Source organism: Melanostigma gelatinosum (genome assembly GCF_949748355.1).
Source record: "Melanostigma gelatinosum genome assembly, chromosome: 11".
Taxonomy (NCBI): Eukaryota; Metazoa; Chordata; class Actinopteri; order Perciformes; family Zoarcidae; genus Melanostigma; species Melanostigma gelatinosum.
Genome location: NC_136644.1, coordinates 25,511,415 through 25,532,446, shown reverse-complemented (window position 1 = coordinate 25,532,446; position 21,032 = coordinate 25,511,415). Strand labels below are relative to the sequence as shown.

General features: G+C 42.9%; 2 protein-coding genes and 1 long non-coding RNA gene across 3 annotated transcripts; all 3 read left to right on the top strand.

Moving 5' to 3' along the window:
* Positions 1–288: 288 nt before the first annotated feature.
* Positions 289–4,635, top strand: LOC306785091 (Schwann cell myelin protein-like; the record flags this gene model as incomplete). The annotated part of the gene is made up of 9 exons (XM_079279316.1): positions 289–472; positions 544–765; positions 1,481–1,834; positions 1,916–2,143; positions 2,524–2,784; positions 2,890–3,150; positions 3,260–3,338; positions 3,447–3,504; positions 3,599–4,635. The coding sequence occupies 9 exons, from the start codon at positions 289–291 to the stop codon at positions 3,683–3,685; spliced, it is 1,734 nt and encodes a 577-aa protein (XP_079135442.1). The 3' UTR covers positions 3,686–4,635.
* Positions 4,636–10,168: 5,533 nt separating this feature from the next.
* LOC306784812 lies at positions 10,169–11,412 on the top strand. The gene is made up of 3 exons (XR_013772384.1): positions 10,169–10,248; positions 10,357–10,414; positions 10,509–11,412. It is a non-coding gene; the product is annotated as an uncharacterized lncRNA (long non-coding RNA).
* A 1,633-nt stretch (positions 11,413–13,045) lies between these two features.
* On the top strand, positions 13,046–20,815 carry LOC306785090 (B-cell receptor CD22-like; the record flags this gene model as incomplete). Its single annotated transcript, XM_079279315.1, has 8 exons — positions 13,046–13,056; positions 15,127–15,140; positions 16,089–16,358; positions 16,690–16,950; positions 17,356–17,499; positions 18,435–18,607; positions 19,402–19,657; positions 20,538–20,815. 8 exons carry the CDS (start codon positions 13,046–13,048, stop codon positions 20,813–20,815), a joined length of 1,407 nt encoding a protein of 468 aa, XP_079135441.1.
* Positions 20,816–21,032: the final 217 nt, after the last annotated feature.

Below are 21,032 nucleotides of genomic sequence, written 5' to 3'. Positions count from 1 at the left end.
GTACAACTCAGCACTTCTTTCTCTGCGTTTTCTTTCTCGTTTCCATAAATCACATTTACCTTCACTGCAGATGAAAGTCATTCATCTGATGTGACCTATGGTGACTCTGTGGTTTCTAACGTGTTGGTGATGCTCTGCGTTACAGCGGCACGATGCGGGAACGGGCCGACTTGCGTCTCTGCTCAGATCTGCGCTGTGAGAGGATCCACAGTGGACATACGCTGCAGACAGACACCCGCAGCCAAGAGACGTTCTGTCCCGGTGGAGAAGATATCGTGGTTTACTGAAATGCAGGAAGAAGGACCCGTGGATCTGAGAGAGGACTCGGAGTACGCGGGTCGCGTGCAGTATTACTGCGATATGACCACCTGCACTTTAAGAATCACAGACCTGAGAGAGAGCGACTCAGCTGAGTACAAGTTCAAGTTCAGAAACAAGCGAGTCCCCGCTGGAGTCACTTTATCCGTCACAGGTAACACTTCCTACCAATGTTCACCATCTGTGTTTGTTGTTGTGTATTTGCATGTTTGTTCTTCTTCACAGATCCAGATCTCCAGCTGCAGGTGAGGAGATCATATTCCACCTGGGCTCAGCTGTTTTGTCGCTGCACGTGTCATCTACCCGATCGTCTCTCCTACATCTGGTACAAGAACGGACAGAGAGTTGTGGAGGAAACATCTCCTTCATATTCAGACTACTTTGATCCTGCAGACAGCTATTCGTGTGCTGTCAGAGGATACGAGGACTTCCCTTCTGCTTCAGTGTGTGAGTTACAGTCTTCCTCTAACAGAGCAGCATCTAGTGGAGCGTTTAACCCACACTGTGCCATCACTGCATGTGTGTGTTTACAGGTTTTCTCTCTTTCTGACTCGTGTAGACCACCATGTCCAACGTACGCGCTCTCACAGGCTAAACCTTCCATGGTCAGCTATCAGTGATGAGGCTCGTAGTGCGTTAAAAGTAGTTTATTCCGTGAAAAGGAAAATAAACAAAAATATATCCCTTTTTTAAAGAGCATAACACGCTTTTGTAATAAACATAAAATAAACAGAACTGTTAACAATATAACATGGCTCTTACAAGTATCGACACTGTAAACACGTCTTCTACAAACTTTAGAACTTAAGATAGTCGAACACGCTGTCTTATTTATTCTCACAACACCAACATAGTATTCTGAGGTGAAACCACATCTCCTTTTTGAAACAGCGACTCTGAAACTTCTCTAAACACAATCTAGCAAGAGGGAGAGGGACTCGAACTGACCGCTGTAAAAAGTGGAACACAAGACCTGCTGTGTCAATCACAGAACAGCCCATGTAAAAACACAGATGTAGTTCACTTTTTACAGCGTTGTGTTCACAGAGCAGACACTGTGATGTGACTGAGGTCAGTGTTGTCAGGTTATTACCTGCTCTGTGTTAACACAATATAAGATGTCGTTGTAACTGCTGATTAAAGATGATATTGTATATTTCAGGTGTCGTGGGTCAGACCTGCAACAGAGTGACGTACGCTGACAGAAGCATCTGCGCCTCCAAAGGCTCATCGGTGGACATTTCTTGCACTTACAACAGTCATGAAGATGATGTTGAATCTAGATTCTGGTTCAGTTCTGATCATCAGCAGAGGCGGTATCTCACACCACCTGAGGACCTGAGTGAAGACTCCCGGTATGCAGGTCGCGTTCAGGTCGTTGACACAGAGAGAGGACGCTCCACTCTGAGAATCACTGACCTGAGAGAGAGAGATTCATCCGAGTACCACTTCACATTCAACACAGCCAGCTTTGAATGGAGGAGCAGTTTACCTGCTACAACTGTGAGCGTCACAGGTACAGATGAGCTGATCACCAGTGATCCACGCTAACTGTCTTAATGTCTGTGGTTAGTTAGTGACCATTCATATCGTCCAGCCCTCCAGGTGCAGGTGAGCAGAGTAACAGTCCACCAGTCTCACACCGAGGCAGAGCTGAAGTGTCGGAGCAGCTGCAGTCCAGCGGCTCGTCTTTCCTACGTCTGGTTCAAGAACGGAGAGAAAAACACGAGCCAGGAAACTTCTACTTTCACAGATGACTTTTATCCCGGAGACAACGTGTCCTGTGCTTTCAGAGGACACGAGGAGTCCCGCTCTGATTCACTGTGTGAGTTTACTGTGTGCTTCGTATGATGTTATCTGGTTAATCCAAGGTAACAGACAGAAACACCCACCGAGATCACCTTTTACATGTTTGCACTGATCAACCGTTGTAGTTCATCAACCAAACTCATTGATTTGACCCAAAAGAGAGAAAATCTGATATTTTTAAAATTGTATGTATTGGTTTTCAGTTTTACAGTTCAACGCAAATTCAATTTTGCTGCTTAAGAATTCAACATGAAAAGATTCATTGATGTGATGTGTAACAAAAACAATCTGTAATCATCTATAACTTAATTACTTAAATTAACAATTAAAACACGACATATATATAAATTGTATTCTCATCTTAAAGTTGATTTGTGTTCATATCTTCTCCTCCAGATGGTCCAAAGCTTCCCTCTGTGTCAGTGAGTCCCTCTGCTGAGATAGTGGAGGGCAGTTCAGTGACTGTGACCTGTAGCAGTGATGCTAACCCAGGAGCTAGCTACACCTGGTACAAGGAGAACCAAACACGTCCTCATGGAGAAGGAGGTATCTATCGTTTCACCTCCATCAGCTCTGAGGACGGAGGGATCTACTACTGCAAGTCTGAGAATAAACATGGATGGATCGACTCTTCATCTCTAGTTATAGATGTCCAGTGTGAGTCAAGTGACTAACAAGGTTCATTGTATTCCCCATTTTACAAAAGTCTGTATACCATGCATGCTAAAATGAATACAATATTTACCGATATGTCTCCTCCAGATGGTCCAAAGCTTCCCTCTGTGTCAGTGAGTCCCTCTGCTGAGATAGTGGAGGGCAGTTCAGTGACTCTGACCTGTAGCAGTGATGCTAACCCAGCAGCTAACTACACCTGGTACAAGGAGGATGAAGACTCACCAAAAGCATCAGGACAGATCTTCATCATCACTGACTTCAGAGCTGAACACAGTGGGAGTTATTCCTGTGAAGCCGTGAACATGAGAGGACGTAGTAACTCCACCCTACATGTGCTTCTTTTGGCCGGTATTCATGAGTCTTTCACTGCACTTAACATGACATGAACCACCTGAACAGCCATCTTTTGGACTCAAAGACTCGGTGATGAACCATCAGTGCTTCTATCTGATTACAGGTGCATCGAGATCAAGGATCGGAAGAACACTCGCTCTCTTCCTGTTTCTCATCGTCATCTCTGTCTACCTGTGGATTAGGTGAGCATCACTATAATCATATCAACGAATTCTCATAATTCAGCCGTCGGCTCAATACAAACATTGATGAATTCAATGATTTGTTTCTTTCACTCTCCTATCAATAAGATACGGGTTTCCCAATCAACGGCGTGAGCTCAGACTGAGACGAAACAGCATCTCACAGGTGAGAAGAAAAGTTCAACAATGTGTCTTGGTCTCACACTTCATGGTTTGCTGTTTTTATACAGACGTGTTGTCTTCTGTCTGTACGTTCGTAGGCCAACGTCCGTCTCCTTCTTGTGAAAGCGATTTTTCAGGAACCCCAGGAGGGAGTTTCTTCAAGGTCCACCTGGACTCACGGATGAAATGATTCTAATTTGGTGGTCAATGTGAGCCCACGTTCGTCCCATCCTTGTGAATGTAATATCTCGGGAACGCCTGGAGGGAATTTTACTGCATCTGGAACAAACATCCACTTGGACTCAAAGGAGGAATTGTTTGAATTTAGCAATCTAAGGTCACTGTTTATGACAACTTCACAGCAATGTCTAAGAGCATAAAATGACGACGTGATGCCATTTTGGACGGACATGGCTGTAAACAGTAACTTGGTTGGTTGGCGGAGGCACACAACCAAGAACTGGTAACTGCAGTTTAGCCCTGCTAGCGTTGTGGCTTTAGGGACGGCAACGTGAAGTCTGTTTATCGGTCGATCGATCCGCCACTTTGGTCCGGACTGAAACGTCTCACAGACTGCAGGGTGGATTGCCGTAACATTTTGAACAGACATTCATGGTTTCCAAACGACGCATCCTCTTGACTTCCGATGTTTCAGATGTTTCCTGTAGCGCCACCACGAGGTTGAGATTTTTGATCTTTGTTGAAGTAGCTCAACAGCGACGATGAATTCATCTTCTGGCGCGATGATCCGATAAAAACTTTAATTTTGTCCAACACTTTAGTTTTTGAAAAATAATGACATTCCCATCAGCCTCAGCTGTACTTTGTGTTTACTGCTAATTAGCAACGGTTGGCATGCTAACACGCTAAACTAAGATTGTATGCATGGTGAACAGTATGTTAGCATTTTCATTGTTTTTTAGCTAATGTTAGCATGGCTCTAGACTCCGAAGTCTCATTTCAGTTACTACCCAAAGAATTGTATTTACCTCCTTGAATTTCTTAACAATACTTTTAGTGTTACATTCGCTGTTACGGCCCTGTTGTTCTGTAAGTCAGCGACTTTAGGGACGGCTACGTCGACAGTCGGTCCTCCCTGAAATATCTCAACAACTATTTGATTGATTGCCTTGAAAAGTTGTATGGACATTCGTGGTCCCTTGAGGATGAATCCTACTGACTTTGTTGATCTCCTGAATTAAAATTGAATATGTCAAACACTTTGATTTATGATGAAATGCAACACTCACCCTCTGCTTTACTTTGTGTTTACTGCTAATTATCAAACGTTAGCCTGTTAACACAGATATGAATGCTAATATTGGCATTGTTAGCATGTTAGCATGCTGACATTAGCATTTAGCTTAGAGCACCACTGTGCCTCAGTGCAGCCTCACACAGCTCGTTTCATGTTGCTGGGTTGTTCTATGATTGAATTTACTTCAGATGTCCTTTTGAATTAGACGACCTCTCAAAGCTGAAACAGGAAGCGGTGACGTGCTAGACGCAGACCTCACCATAACATCAGCTTTCCACACTGATTCAAACTTCTGTGCACTTTCCTCACATACCACAGTGCTTTACCTGTGTCCAGTATCCAGTTAGACTGGAGCTCTTAATACATTTGACCTGACATGAAATATGAGAAAGAAAAAGTTGTAATTCTTCCTAAAATTGTGTCAGAGACACACACTGACTCTCTTACTGTCATTTGTATACAACATCATTTCAAGAAGTTCATGCATCGTTTGCAAAACAACAGCAAGAATGATTTCTTCATTTCAACTTGAGGGTTTACAGTCATTAGTGTGTTCATGCACACTAATAGTGTAAAGAGGAAGGAAGCCAGGTCAGTGTTGAACAGCAGCGTTGAACCAATCACAGGAGACACAAGCTGACTTCAAAGGAGGAGTTGGAACAGCTTGTGTCCAGGGTGTGAAGGGTCTGCAGATCTTTCCTGACTCTGGAGGTGAACAGGTCCAGGATGGAGGGCTGGAACCAATGATCCTCTCTGCAGACCTGACAGTCCGTTGCAGTCTGTTCCTGTCCTGTTCAGTGGCCGATCCAAACCACAGAGACAGAGGAGCAGAGGACAGACTGGATGATGTTGGAGTAAAACAGAAATGATGATACATCAATAACACTCAATGGCACGATATGCAAAAGCACATTTCATCACAGTGTACATCACATGTATACATTTCTTCTATCATGCTCTCTCTCTTTTTTTATTGGGTAAAAAGGAAGATGGACTATAGCCGAGTAGACAAAAAGTATCAGCGGTACAATGACGAAGCAGAGGAGCAGTAACTAAAGGATACAGAGGTGCACAGGTACGAAACAGAAACAGGATTAGAATGTGCAACTTGATTTCATTTGTAACATATGAAAGCTTGGGAATGGCTTTCGATAAACTTGCCTTATGTGTTTGAAATGTGCGATGTAGCTCAAAGGTTTATTGTTGTTACATTCTAATTAAGTGATGAGACCGAAGTGTTGTTATATCCAGTCTGGTTACGAAGAAACATTTCGATATCTTTCCAAAACACATGTGTGAAGGAGCGATGGCAAAGCAAATTCACAAGTGTGTCCGGCTCAGCGCAACAAAAGGTGCATTTAACATCCATGTCTCACGATGTTACACAGGTAAATGTTATGCAAGATGTTCATGTGAATTATTATGATTATGAACATGGAATTGGAAGGGGACAAATACATGCTTTGTGCCAGTTTGCATGATTTAAATTGTGAAGTAGTCCCACCAACTTTACCGCTAATGATAATAATAAGAGATAAAAGCTTCACATAAAACAGCTGCTAGTGAACATTTTAATGTGATGAGAGTCTCACCAGCTGTGGCTTCTCCCTGTGGCCAGAACAGGTAGTGCAGCTCTGAGGTCACCAGGGTTGTGATGAATTTACTGCCACCAGAGATAACTCCCACTGTACTCCATGCTGGACATGGTTGGAGTTCAAGACCTTTGTGGTCTTCAGAAGATGAATAATACTGCCTTTGGTGATCACCTGTCTTTTCCTCTGTCGAGACGGTGACGAGAATCTTGCAGCACAAACAGCTGCAAGATTGACTTCTTCATTGCCGCTTATGTATTTAGAGGCCTCAATGTGTTAATGCGCATTTTAACGTAAAGAGGAAGGAAACCAGGCCGGCGTTTTAACAGCTTGGTAACTGTTTAACATAACTGTACCACCCACAGGAGACACAAGCTGACTTCAAAGACAACACGCTCCTTTTTAAAGTAGAAATGTTTCTGGTGACTTACTGACATGAAGTGTTTCTGATCTGCTGATTTAACAGAGAGGAGCAGCTATGAGTTCAACAGCAGCAGCCGCTGGATTTGTTGTCTTCCTTCTCTCTGTACGAGGTACTGTACATCTGCATTTATACTGTGAGGCCGTTAGTGCTCCTCAGCACAACAGAGGAAGCTGTGTTTTCAGTTCATCAACAGATCTGATGTTATAAATGTGGTGCAACATCCACTTTCCTTTCTTTAGATTGAAGTGTTTACAGGACGACCAACACTGAGCTGTTTTTAACAGCAGCAGCATCTCTGTCCACTTGTACCTGAACATCATCAACTGTATGAACTGAAGAATCGTGCTCCATTAAAGACAGTAAAGTTGTGTTTATGTGGATGAAAGTAATGGCTGTACGCACATTAACATGATCTCTCTGTGGAACTTCCTCTAATCGTTCGACCGCATTGAGAGTCTGTTATTCATTCTGAGTCTCTTCCTGGTTGGTGTCTCTTTGAGTGACATGTTGTAAGTTGGGGCCAGAGATGCTGCAAAGTCAGGTTTTGGGGTTTTAGAAAAACAAATTACATTTTTGTAAATTGAATTCACATCTGAAGTTTGTGTTTGTGTCGACTTCTGACTGTCAGTGATCTGTTCTCTACATTTCACACTGTTCTCTCACTCCTCAGTGTTCTGCATTTCTCTACAGTTTCCATTCACTCTGCAGCAGCTGACCACAGACAGAGAACCACAGAGCAAAGAAGACTCTTTATCTCATGAACTGCACCCTTCTCATATTTAAACTTCTGCTGTTTGATCTTGTTCACTGTGTTTGAGTTGACGGGTTCAATACGTTGCTGTTCCTTCCAACTGCAGAGATCATGTGTCGATCGTTGACACTTTCTTTCCTTCACTGCTCATGAGAGTGTGTCCTCTGATGTCGCTCTGAGTCTGACTGTGGTTCCTGATGTGCTCTGTGTTTCAGTGATACAGAGTCAGGATGGCTGGGGAGTGACTTACACTGATACTGAGGTCTGTGCTGTAAAAGGATCAACAGTGGAAATACAATGCAACTACACATTCCCATCTAGAATACAGCTCCGTGATGTCAAGAAATCATTCTGGTTTACTAAAGAGAAAGATGGTGAACCTGTGGATCTGAAAACAGACTCTGAGTATTCAGGTCGTGTGAAGTACGTTTATGATTCGACGAGATTCATTCTGACAATCACAGACCTGAGAGAGAGCGACTCAGCTGAGTACAAGTTCAGGCTCACAACAAACCAAGGTGGGAAATATACTGGTTCACCTGGAGTCACTTTGTCCGTCACAGGTAACATTTGAATTCACATGTTAATCATCTCCAAATGTTCAACATCTAGAGAACTAGAATATAAAAGTCTTGTGTGAATGTTGACAGTTTAATAAAATAACATTTCTGATCCTTCTTCTCACTTCCAGGTCTCCAGGTGGAGGTGAGCAGAGATGATACCTTGTCGGTGCTGAAGTGTCTCAGCAGTTGTGTTCCGCCTGAACGTCCTTCCTACTTCTGGTACAAGAATGGACAGAATATCTACAGTGGATCATATTCTTATCTTTACGTCTACTATGGTTCTCTTTACGTCGAATATGGTTCTGCACTCAGCTATTCCTGTGCTGTAACAGAACATGAGGATCAGCGTTCTCCTTCAGTGTGTAAGTTTACTCCACTGTGGCAGCCTGTGGAGGTTCAACAACATCTCATATGGCGGCACCAGACTGACACTGTATGTGACTTTAGAGGAACCAAAAGTATGAAGCACAACATTCCTCAGGAGGTAGAGCTGTGGTCCACTAACCAGAGGGTCGGTGGTTCAATCCCTGGCCCCTCAGTCTACATGTAGAAGTGTCACACACACACTGACACAAGAATACAATTATAATCACAGCTGTAAACACACTGAAGTCTTCTAAGTCTTAAAGTAGACACAGCTGTGTATTTATGAATTAATGATGTGATGAAAAGAAACAAAAAGAAAAACTAGAACTCGTAGAAGAAACTGGATAAAATACTATGATTTTCATACAGTCTGTTTAGCTGACTCAGCTGAATTATGTCCAGAACATAACTAGAAGTGATCTGCCAGCTGGGTGAAGAAACAATCAATAACTTCCTACAACAGCTGGAAGTGAGAGGACAGACTCAGCTAAGGACACAAGCAGCATCTAAAGAGAAGAACGTGTGGAGTTGTTGAACATCACAGATGATGAAAGCTTCTTATTGTCACTTTACACCAGCAGGAGTCTCACCTGTGACAGCTCCAGGATCAGCACTCTGGACAGCTGCTGTGATACATAATAGAGACAGTCTGAAACAAACTAACTGAAATATTCATTTAAATGGTAAATATTCTATGATAACATATTATAATCTTGAAGTATGTTTATTCTCTTCTCCTCCAGATGGTCCAAAGCTTCCCTCTGTGTCAGTGAGTCCCTCTGCTGAGATAGTGGAGGGCAGTTCAGTGACTCTGACCTGTAGCAGTGATGCTAACCCAGCAGCTAGCTACACCTGGTACAAGGAGGATGGAAATCCAGACCCTCGTCCTCTCAGTGAAGAACCTCAGCTGGTCTTCAGCTCCATCCAGTCCTCTGACTCTGGACAGTATTACTGTAGAGCTGAGAACCAGCTGGGGACGAAGAGATCTGAATTCATCTCTATTGATGTGAAATGTGAGTGAAACAGTTTATTAAAGATAACAAACATCTTAAATCTGTCCAGTGTTTTGCAGGAGAAGAGTTCACTGATCATAACTACTTTCTTCAGCTCTACTTGCTTCACATTCAGTCTGCTGTAATTCACTGAGCAGCTTCAGGACATTTTAGGGTTTTATTCTGTTTTGGGATCCAGATTCAAACCGTCACACATCCATTTGTCAGAACACCTTCAAAGTCTGAAATGCTGCTTCACACAAACATTCACAGGTTTTATTGAAATACCACTTGTTCTTCTGTTTGAACACAATCTTTACCGAGAATAATCTCTGTTAACACGTCTCCTCCAGATGGTCCAAAGCTTCCCTCTGTGGCAGTGAGTCCCTCTGCTGAGATAGTGGAGGGCAGTTCAGTGACTCTGACCTGTAGCAGTGATGCTAACCCAGCAGCTAACTACACCTGGTACAAGGAGGATGAAGACTCACCAAAAGCATCAGGACAGATCTTCATCATCACTGACTTCAGAGCTGAACACAGTGGGAGTTATTCCTGTGAAGCCGTGAACATGAGAGGACGTAGTAACTCCACCCTACATGTGCTTCTTTTGGCCGGTATTCATGAGTCTTTCACTGCACTTAACATGACATGAACCACCTGAACAGCCATCTTTTGGACTCAAAGACTCGGTGATGAACCATCAGTGCTTCTATCTGATTACAGGTGCATCGAGATCAAGGATCGGAAGAACACTCGCTCTCTTCCTGTTTCTCATCGTCATCTCTGTCTACCTGTGGATTAGGTGAGCATCACTATAATCATATCAACGAATTCTCATAATTCAGCCGTCGGCTCAATACAAACATTGATGAATTCAATGATTTGTTTCTTTCACTCTCCTATCAATAAGATACGGGTTTCCCAATCAACGGCGTGAGCTCAGACTGAGACGAAACAGCATCTCACAGGTGAGAAGAAAAGTTCAACAATGTGTCTTGGTCTCACACTTCATGGTTTGCTGTTTTTATACAGACGTGTTGTCTTCTGTCTGTACGTTCGTAGGCCAACGTCCGTCTCCTTCTTGTGAAAGCGATTTTTCAGGAACCCCAGGAGGGAGTTTCTTCAAGGTCCACCTGGACTCACGGATGAAATGATTCTAATTTGGTGGTCAATGTGAGCCCACGTTCGTCCCATCCTTGTGAATGTAATATCTCGGGAACGCCTGGAGGGAATTTTACTGCATCTGGAACAAACATCCACTTGGACTCAAAGGAGGAATTGTTTGAATTTAGCAATCTAAGGTCACTGTTTATGACAACTTCACAGCAATGTCTAAGAGCATAAAATGACGACGTGATGCCATTTTGGACGGACATGGCTGTAAACAGTAACTTGGTTGGTTGGCGGAGGCACACAACCAAGAACTGGTAACTGCAGTTTAGCCCTGCTAGCGTTGTGGCTTTAGGGACGGCAACGTGAAGTCTGTTTATCGGTCGATCGATCCGCCACTTTGGTCCGGACTGAAACGTCTCACAGACTGCAGGGTGGATTGCCGTAACATTTTGAACAGACATTCATGGTTTCCAAACGACGCATCCTCTTGACTTCCGATGTTTCAGATGTTTCCTGTAGCGCCACCACGAGGTTGAGATTTTTGATCTTTGTTGAAGTAGCTCAACAGCGACGATGAATTCATCTTCTGGCGCGATGATCCGATAAAAACTTTAATTTTGTCCAACACTTTAGTTTTTGAAAAATAATGACATTCCCATCAGCCTCAGCTGTACTTTGTGTTTACTGCTAATTAGCAACGGTTGGCATGCTAACACGCTAAACTAAGATTGTATGCATGGTGAACAGTATGTTAGCATTTGCATTGTTTTTTAGCTAATGTTAGCATGGCTCTAGACTCCGAAGTCTCATTTCAGTTACTACCCAAAGAATTGTATTTACCTCCTTGAATTTCTTAACAATACTTTTAGTGTTACATTCGCTGTTACGGCCCTGTTGTTCTGTAAGTCAGCGACTTTAGGGACGGCTACGTCGACAGTCGGTCCTCCCTGAAATATCTCAACAACTATTTGATTGATTGCCTTGAAAAGTTGTATGGACATTCGTGGTCCCTTGAGGATGAATCCTACTGACTTTGTTGATCTCCTGAATTAAAATTGAATATGTCAAACACTTTGATTTATGATGAAATGCAACACTCACCCTCTGCTTTACTTTGTGTTTACTGCTAATTATCAAACGTTAGCCTGTTAACACAGATATGAATGCTAATATTGGCATTGTTAGCATGTTAGCATGCTGACATTAGCATTTAGCTTAGAGCACCACTGTGCCTCAGTGCAGCCTCACACAGCTCGTTTCATGTTGCTGGGTTGTTCTATGATTGAATTTACTTCAGATGTCCTTTTGAATTAGACGACCTCTCAAAGCTGAAACAGGAAGCGGTGACGTGCTAGACGCAGACCTCACCATAACATCAGCTTTCCACACTGATTCAAACTTCTGTGCACTTTCCTCACATACCACAGTGCTTTACCTGTGTCCAGTATCCAGTTAGACTGGAGCTCTTAATACATTTGACCTGACATGAAATATGAGAAAGAAAAAGTTGTAATTCTTCCTAAAATTGTGTCAGAGACACACACTGACTCTCTTACTGTCATTTGTATACAACATCATTTCAAGAAGTTCATGCATCGTTTGCAAAACAACAGCAAGAATGATTTCTTCATTTCAACTTGAGGGTTTACAGTCATTAGTGTGTTCATGCACACTAATAGTGTAAAGAGGAAGGAAGCCAGGTCAGTGTTGAACAGCAGCGTTGAACCAATCACAGGAGACACAAGCTGACTTCAAAGGAGGAGTTGGAACAGCTTGTGTCCAGGGTGTGAAGGGTCTGCAGATCTTTCCTGACTCTGGAGGTGAACAGGTCCAGGATGGAGGGCTGGAACCAATGATCCTCTCTGCAGACCTGACAGTCCGTTGCAGTCTGTTCCTGTCCTGTTCAGTGGCCGATCCAAACCACAGAGACAGAGGAGCAGAGGACAGACTGGATGATGTTGGAGTAAAACAGAAATGATGATACATCAATAACACTCAATGGCACGATATGCAAAAGCACATTTCATCACAGTGTACATCACATGTATACATTTCTTCTATCATGCTCTCTCTCTTTTTTTATTGGGTAAAAAGGAAGATGGACTATAGCCGAGTAGACAAAAAGTATCAGCGGTACAATGACGAAGCAGAGGAGCAGTAACTAAAGGCTACAGAGGTGCACAGCTACGAAGCAGAATCAGGATTAGAATGTGCAACTTGATTTCATTTGTAACATATGAAAGCTTGGGAATGGCTTTCGATAAACTTGCCTTATGTGTTTGAAATGTGCGATGTAGCTCAAAGGTTTATTGTTGTTACATTCTAATTAAGTGATGAGACCGAAGTGTTGTTATATCCAGTCTGGTTACGAAGAAACATTTCGATATCTTTCCAAAACACATGTGTGAAGGAGCGATGGCAAAGCAAATTCACAAGTGTGTCCGGCTCAGCGCAACAAAAGGTGCATTTAACATCCATGTCTCACGATGTTACACAGGTAAATGTTATGCAAGATGTTCATGTGAATTATTATGATTATGAACATGGAATTGGAAGGGGACAAATACATGCTTTGTGCCAGTTTGCATGATTTAAATTGTGAAGTAGTCCCACCAACTTTACCGCTAATGATAATAATAAGAGATAAAAGCTTCACATAAAACAGCTGCTAGTGAACATTTTAATGTGATGAGAGTCTCACCAGCTGTGGCTTCTCCCTGTGGCCAGAACAGGTAGTGCAGCTCTGAGGTCACCAGGGTTGTGATGAATTTACTGCCACCAGAGATAACTCCCACTGTACTCCATGCTGGACATGGTTGGAGTTCAAGACCTTTGTGGTCTTCAGAAGATGAATAATACTGCCTTTGGTGATCACCTGTCTTTTCCTCTGTCGAGACGGTGACGAGAATCTTGCAGCACAAACAGCTGCAAGATTGACTTCTTCATTGCCGCTTATGTATTTAGAGGCCTCAATGTGTTAATGCGCATTTTAACGTAAAGAGGAAGGAAACCAGGCCGGCGTTTTAACAGCTTGGTAACTGTTTAACATAACTGTACCACCCACAGGAGACACAAGCTGACTTCAAAGACAACACGCTCCTTTTTAAAGTAGAAATGTTTCTGGTGACTTACTGACATGAAGTGTTTCTGATCTGCTGATTTAACAGAGAGGAGCAGCTATGAGTTCAACAGCAGCAGCCGCTGGATTTGTTGTCTTCCTTCTCTCTGTACGAGGTACTGTACATCTGCATTTATACTGTGAGGCCGTTAGTGCTCCTCAGCACAACAGAGGAAGCTGTGTTTTCAGTTCATCAACAGATCTGATGTTATAAATGTGGTGCAACATCCACTTTCCTTTCTTTAGATTGAAGTGTTTACAGGACGACCAACACTGAGCTGTTTTTAACAGCAGCAGCATCTCTGTCCACTTGTACCTGAACATCATCAACTGTATGAACTGAAGAATCGTGCTCCATTAAAGACAGTAAAGTTGTGTTTATGTGGATGAAAGTAATGGCTGTACGCACATTAACATGATCTCTCTGTGGAACTTCCTCTAATCGTTCGACCGCATTGAGAGTCTGTTATTCATTCTGAGTCTCTTCCTGGTTGGTGTCTCTTTGAGTGACATGTTGTAAGTTGGGGCCAGAGATGCTGCAAAGTCAGGTTTTGGGGTTTTAGAAAAACAAATTACATTTTTGTAAATTGAATTCACATCTGAAGTTTGTGTTTGTGTCGACTTCTGACTGTCAGTGATCTGTTCTCTACATTTCACACTGTTCTCTCACTCCTCAGTGTTCTGCATTTCTCTACAGTTTCCATTCACTCTGCAGCAGCTGACCACAGACAGAGAACCACAGAGCAAAGAAGACTCTTTATCTCATGAACTGCACCCTTCTCATATTTAAACTTCTGCTGTTTGATCTTGTTCACTGTGTTTGAGTTGACGGGTTCAATACGTTGCTGTTCCTTCCAACTGCAGAGATCATGTGTCGATCGTTGACTCTTTCTTTCCGTCACTGCTCATGAGAGTGTGTCCTCTGATGTCGCTCTGAGTCTGACTGTGGTTCCTGATGTGCTCTGTGTTTCAGTGATACAGAGTCAGGATGGCTGGGGAGTGACTTACACTGATACTGAGGTCTGTGCTGTAAAAGGATCAACAGTGGAAATACACTGCAGATACACATTCCCATCTAGAATAAAGCTCCGTGATGTCAGCAACAGATTCTGGTTTACTAAAGAGAAAGATGGTGAACCTGTGGATCTGACAACAGACTCTGAGTATTCAGGTCGTGTGGAGTACAGATGTTATAAGAAAGTCTGCACTCTGACAATCACAGACCTGAGAGAGAGCGACTCAGCTGAGTACAAGTTCAGGCTCACAACAAACCAAGATGGGAAATATACTGGTTCACCTGGAGTCACTTTGTCCGTCACAGGTAACATTTTAATTCACATGTTAATCATCTCCAAATGTTCAACATCTAGAGAACTAGAATATAAAAGTCTTGTGTGAATGTTGACAGTTTAATAAAATAACATTTCTGATCCTTCTTCTCACTTCCAGGTCTCCAGGTGGAGGTGAGCAGATATAATTCTACCAGGTCGTATCTGAAGTGTCTCAGCAGTTGTGTTCTGCCTGAACATCCTTACTACTTCTGGTACAAGAATGGACAGAAGATCTACGGAGCATCATATTCTTCTGTTTACGTCTACTATGGTTATGCAGACAGCTATTCCTGTGCTGTAACAGAACATGAGGATCAGCGTTCTCCTTCAGTGTGTAAGTTTACTCCACTGTGGCAGCCTGTGGAGGTTCAACAACATCTCATATGGCGGCACCAGACTGACACTGTATGTGACTTTAGAGGAACCAAAAGTATGAAGCACAACATTCCTCAGGAGGTAGAGCTGTGGTCCACTAACCAGAGGGTCGGTGGTTCAATCCCTGGCCCCTCAGTCTACATGTAGAAGTGTCACACACACACTGACACAAGAATACAATTATAATCACAGCTGTAAACACACTGAACCTTCTAAGTCTTAAAGTAGACACAGCTGTGTATTTATGAATTAATGATGTTATTAAAGGAAACTAAAAGAAAAACTAGAACTCGTAGAAGAAACTGGATAAAATACTATGATTTTCATACAGTCTGTTTAGCTGACTCAGCTGAATTATGTCCAGAACATAACTAGAAGTGATCTGCCAGCTGGGTGAAGAAACAATCAATAACTCCCTACAACAGCTGGAAGTGAGAGGACAGACTCAGCTAAGGACACAAGCAGCATCTAAAGAGAAGAACGTGTGGAGTTGTTGAACATCACAGATGATGAAAGCTTCTTATTGTCACTTTACACCAGCAGGAGTCTCACCTGTGACAGCTCCAGGATCAGCACTCTGGACAGCTGCTGTGATACATAATAGAGACAGTCTGAAACAAACTAACTGAAATATTCATTTAAATGGTAAATATTCTATGATAACATATTATAATCTTGAAGTATGTTTATTCTCTTCTCCTCCAGATGGTCCAAAGCTTCCCTCTGTGTCAGTGAGTCCCTCTGCTGAGATAGTGGAGGGCAGTTCAGTGACTGTGACCTGTAGCAGTGATGCTAACCCAGCAGCTAGCTACACCTGGTACAAGGAGGATGGAAGTCCAGACCCTCGTCCTCTCAGTGAAGAACCTCAGCTGGTCTTCAGCTCCATCCAGTCCTCTGACTCTGGACAGTATTACTGTAGAGCTGAGAACCAGCTGAGGACGAAGAGATCTGAATTCATCTCTATTGATGTGAAATGTGAGTGAAACAGTTTATTAAAGACAACAAACATCTTAAATCTGTCCAGTGTTTGCAGGAGAAGAGTTCACTGATCATAACTACTTTCTTCAGCTCTACTTGCTTCACATTCAGTCTGCTGTAATTCACTGAGCAGCTTCAGGACATTTTAGGGTTTTATTCTGTTTTGGGATCCAGATTCAAACCGTCACACATCCATTTGTCAGAACACCTTCAAAGTCTGAAATGCTGCTTCACACAAACATTCACAGGTTTTATTGAAATACCACTTGTTCTTCTGTTTGAACACAATCTTTACCGAGAATAATCTCTGTTAACACGTCTCCTCCAGATGGTCCAAAGCTTCCCTCTGTGTCAGTGAGTCCCTCTGCTGAGATAGTGGAGGGCAGTTCAGTGACTCTGACCTGTAGCAGTGATGCTAACCCAGCAGCTAACTACACCTGGTACAAGGAGAACCAAACACGTCCTCATGGAGAAGGAGGTATCTATCGTTTCACCTCCATCAGCTCTGAGGACGGAGGGATCTACTACTGCAAGTCTGAGAATAAACATGGATGGATCGACTCTACGTCTTTGTCAGTAGATGTTCAGTGTGAGTACAAAACATCATCACATCTGGTGTCCTGGTGGCCCAGCAGTGAGGGACATGTTCCATGTAGACACACCTGGTTCACCTGTTATTTATTTGGAACAGAACTCTCATTGAAACTCTCCAGAGAAGTGATGTGAATTTCTTTTTTATTATATTGTATTCATCCCGGTATGGCGGAAATGTGTCTCTGCATTTGACCCATCCCTGTATATAGGGAGCAATGGGCTGCCCATGACAGGCGCCCGGGGATTTTCCAAATTCATTTTGACTGTAATCTTTTTGTGAAGATTGTTGTTCACAAAATACATGAACTTAATTCAAAATGCATGTGACGAAGCCACGTTATTATTTACTACATACATCAACATCTAATGTGAAAGTCTTAAGTCTCTCTTTCTCCTCCAGATGGTCCAAAGCTTCCCTCTGTGTCAGTGAGTCCCTCTGCTGAGATAGTGGAGGGCAGTTCAGTGACTCTGACCTGTAGCAGTGATGCTAACCCAGCAGCTAACTACACCTGGTACAAGGAGAACCAAACACGTCCTCATGGACGTGTTTGGTTCTCATGAATCTGCAAAGTCAGGTTTTGGGGTTTTAGAAAAACAAATTACATTTTTGTAAATTGAATTCACATCTGAAGTTTGTGTTTGTGTCGACTTCTGACTGTCAGTGATCTGTTCTCTACATTTCACACTGTTCTCTCACTCCTCAGTGTTCTGCATTTCTCTACAGTTTCCATTCACTCTGCAGCAGCTGACCACAGACAGAGAACCACAGAGCAAAGAAGACTCTTTATCTCATGAACTGCACCCTTCTCATATTTAAACTTCTGCTGTTTGATCTTGTTCACTGTGTTTGAGTTGACGGGTTCAATACGTTGCTGTTCCTTCCAACTGCAGAGATCATGTGTCGATCGTTGACTCTTTCTTTCCTTCACTGCTCATGAGAGTGTGTCCTCTGATGTCGCTCTGAGTCTGACTGTGGTTCCTGATGTGCTCTGTGTTTCAGTGATACAGAGTCAGGATGGCTGGGGAGTGACTTACACTGATACTGAGGTCTGTGCTGTAAAAGGATCAACAGTGGAAATACACTGCAGATACACATTCCCATCTAGAATAAAGCACGGTGATGTCAAGAAAGCATTCTGGTTTACTAAAGAGAAAGATGGTGAACCTGTGGATCTGACAACAGACTCTGAGTATTCAGGTCGTGTGAAGTACAGATGTTATAAGAAAGTCTGCATTCTGACAATCACAGACGTGAGAGAGAGCGACTCAGCTGAGTACAAGTTCAGGCTCACAACAAACCAACAAGGTGGGAAATATACTGGTTCACCTGGAGTCACTTTGTCCGTCACAGGTAACATTTTAATTCACATGTTAATCATCTCCAAATGTTCAACATCTAGAGAACTAGAATATAAAAGTCTTGTGTGAATGTTGACAGTTTAATAAAATAACATTTCTGATCCTTCTTCTCACTTCCAGGTGTCCAGGTGGAGGTGATCAGATATGATACCTGGTCGTATCTGAAGTGTCTCAGCAGTTGTGTTCCGCCTGAACATGCTTACTACTTCTGGTACATGAATGGACAGGATATCTACGGAGAATATTCTTATCTTCACGTCTACTATGGTTCTGCAGACAGCTATTCCTGTGCTGTAACAGGATATGGGGATCAGCGTTCTCCTTCAGTGTGTAAGTTTACTCCACTGTGGCAGCCTGTGGAGGTTCAACAACATCTCATATGGCGGCACCAGACTGACACTGTATGTGACTTTAGAGGAACCAAAAGTATGAAGCACAACATTCCTCAGGAGGTAGAGCTGTGGTCCACTAACCAGAGGGTCGGTGGTTCAATCCCTGGCCCCTCAGTCTACATGTAGAAGTGTCACACACACACTGACACAAGAATACAATTATAATCACAGCTGTAAACACACTGAAGTCTTCTAAGTCTTAAAGTAGACACAGCTGTGTATTTATGAATTAATGATGTGATGAAAATAAACAAAAGAAAAACTAGAACTCGTAGAAGAAACTGGATAAAATACTATGATTTTCATACAGTCTGTTTAGCTGACTCAGCTGAATTATGTCCAGAACATAACTAGAAGTGATCTGCCAGCTGGGTGAAGAAACAATCAATAACTCCCTACAACAGCTGGAAGTGAGAGGACAGACTCAGCTAACGACACAAGCAGCATCTAAAGAGAAGAACGTGTGGAGTTGTTGAACATCACAGATGATGAAAGCTTCTTATTGTCACTTTACACCAGCAGGAGTCTCACCTGTGACAGCTCCAGGATCAGCACTCTGGACAGCTGCTGTGATACATAATAGAGACAGTCTGAAACAAACGAACTGAAATATTCATTTAAATGGTAAATATTCTATGATAACATATTATAATCTTGAAGTATGTTTATTCTCTTCTCCTCCAGATGGTCCAAAGCTTCCCTCTGTGTCAGTGAGTCCCTCTGCTGAGATAGTGGAGGGCAGTTCAGTGACTCTGACCTGTAGCAGTGATGCTAACCCAGCAGCTAACTACACCTGGTACAAGGAGGATGGAAATCCAGACCCTCGTCCTCTCAGTGAAGAACCTCAGCTCGTCTTCAGCTCCATCCAGTCCTCTGACTCTGGACAGTATTACTGTAGAGCTGAGAACCAGCTGGGGAAGGCGTCTGAATTCATCTCTGTTGATGTGAAAGGTGAGTAAAACCGCTCAGTATTTTTACGCCTGCTTTGCTGATCAAACATGTTTTCTTCAGCTGCTGCAGTTCAAGTATCTCGGGGTCTGGTTCACGAGTGAGGGTAAAATGGACCATGAGAGCGCCACTAGATCTTTAGATTTGTTTGAGGAGTTGGTCAAAAGACAATCTTTTGCTGAGGATACAAATTTTAGTCAGACTATTTTAAATATATAATAGGGTTTTAGGTCCAGGGTCTGGATCCGGTCCGCGGTCCACCTTAGTGTACCCTGCATTAATGCATGCCTTTATTACCTGCCGGATTGACTAAGGCAGTGTTCTACTTACTGGGCCTCCATAACAAGAACATAACTCGGTTACAACTACTGCACACTCAGCTGAGAGAGAGCAGACATTACAACCAACCTTAGCGTCTCTTCGTTCAGCACCTGTCTGCTTTTGAACTGATTTTAAGGTCCTTTTATTGATCTATGAAGCTCTTGATCTTGGTCTAGCTTTGGCCTATGAACCATCTAGAACCCTCTGATCTTCTGGTCTTGGCCTTTTAATTGTTCCTGAAGTCAGAACAACAACCCATGGTGAGGAATGCTTTTCTTACTGTGGCCCACGTCTCTGGACCAGCCTTCCTGAGGACTTGAGGGCCGCAGAGAATGTTGGTGATTTTTAAAAGCAAACCCAAGACCAATATTTTTAGTCTGGCTTCTAATTGAGCTTCAGTTGTCTTTCTAGTTATTTCATTTACTACACCTCTTTATTCTGTTTTTTTGAGCTTTATTTATTTCAAATCCTACGACTGGTGTTTCTTCACCATATATATTGATATTTATGTGTGTGGATTGGGGGAGTATTTTTGTTAAACTACGATTGTTGTCTCCTCCAGATGGTCCAAAGCTTCCCTCTGTGTCAGTGAGTCCCTCTGCTGAGATAGTGGAGGGCAGTTCAGTGACTGTGACCTGTAGCAGTGATGCTAACCCAGCAGCTAGCTACACCTGGTACAAGGAGGATGGAAATCCAGACCCTCGTCCTCTCAGTGAAGAACCTCAGCTCGTCTTCAGCTCCATCCAGTCCTCTGACTCTGGACAGTATTACTGTAGAGCTGAGAACCAGCTGGAGACGAAGAGATCTGAATTCATCTCTATTGATGTGAAATGTGAGTGAAACAGTTTATTAAAGATAACAAACATCTTAAATCTGTCCAGTGTTTGCAGGAGAAGAGTTCACTGATCATAACTACTTTCTTCAGCTCTACTTGCTTCACATTCAGTCTGCTGTAATTCACTGAGCAGCTTCAGGACATTTTAGGGTTTTATTCTGTTTTGGGATCCAGATTCAAACCGTCACACATCCATTTGTCAGAACACCTTCAAAGTCTGAA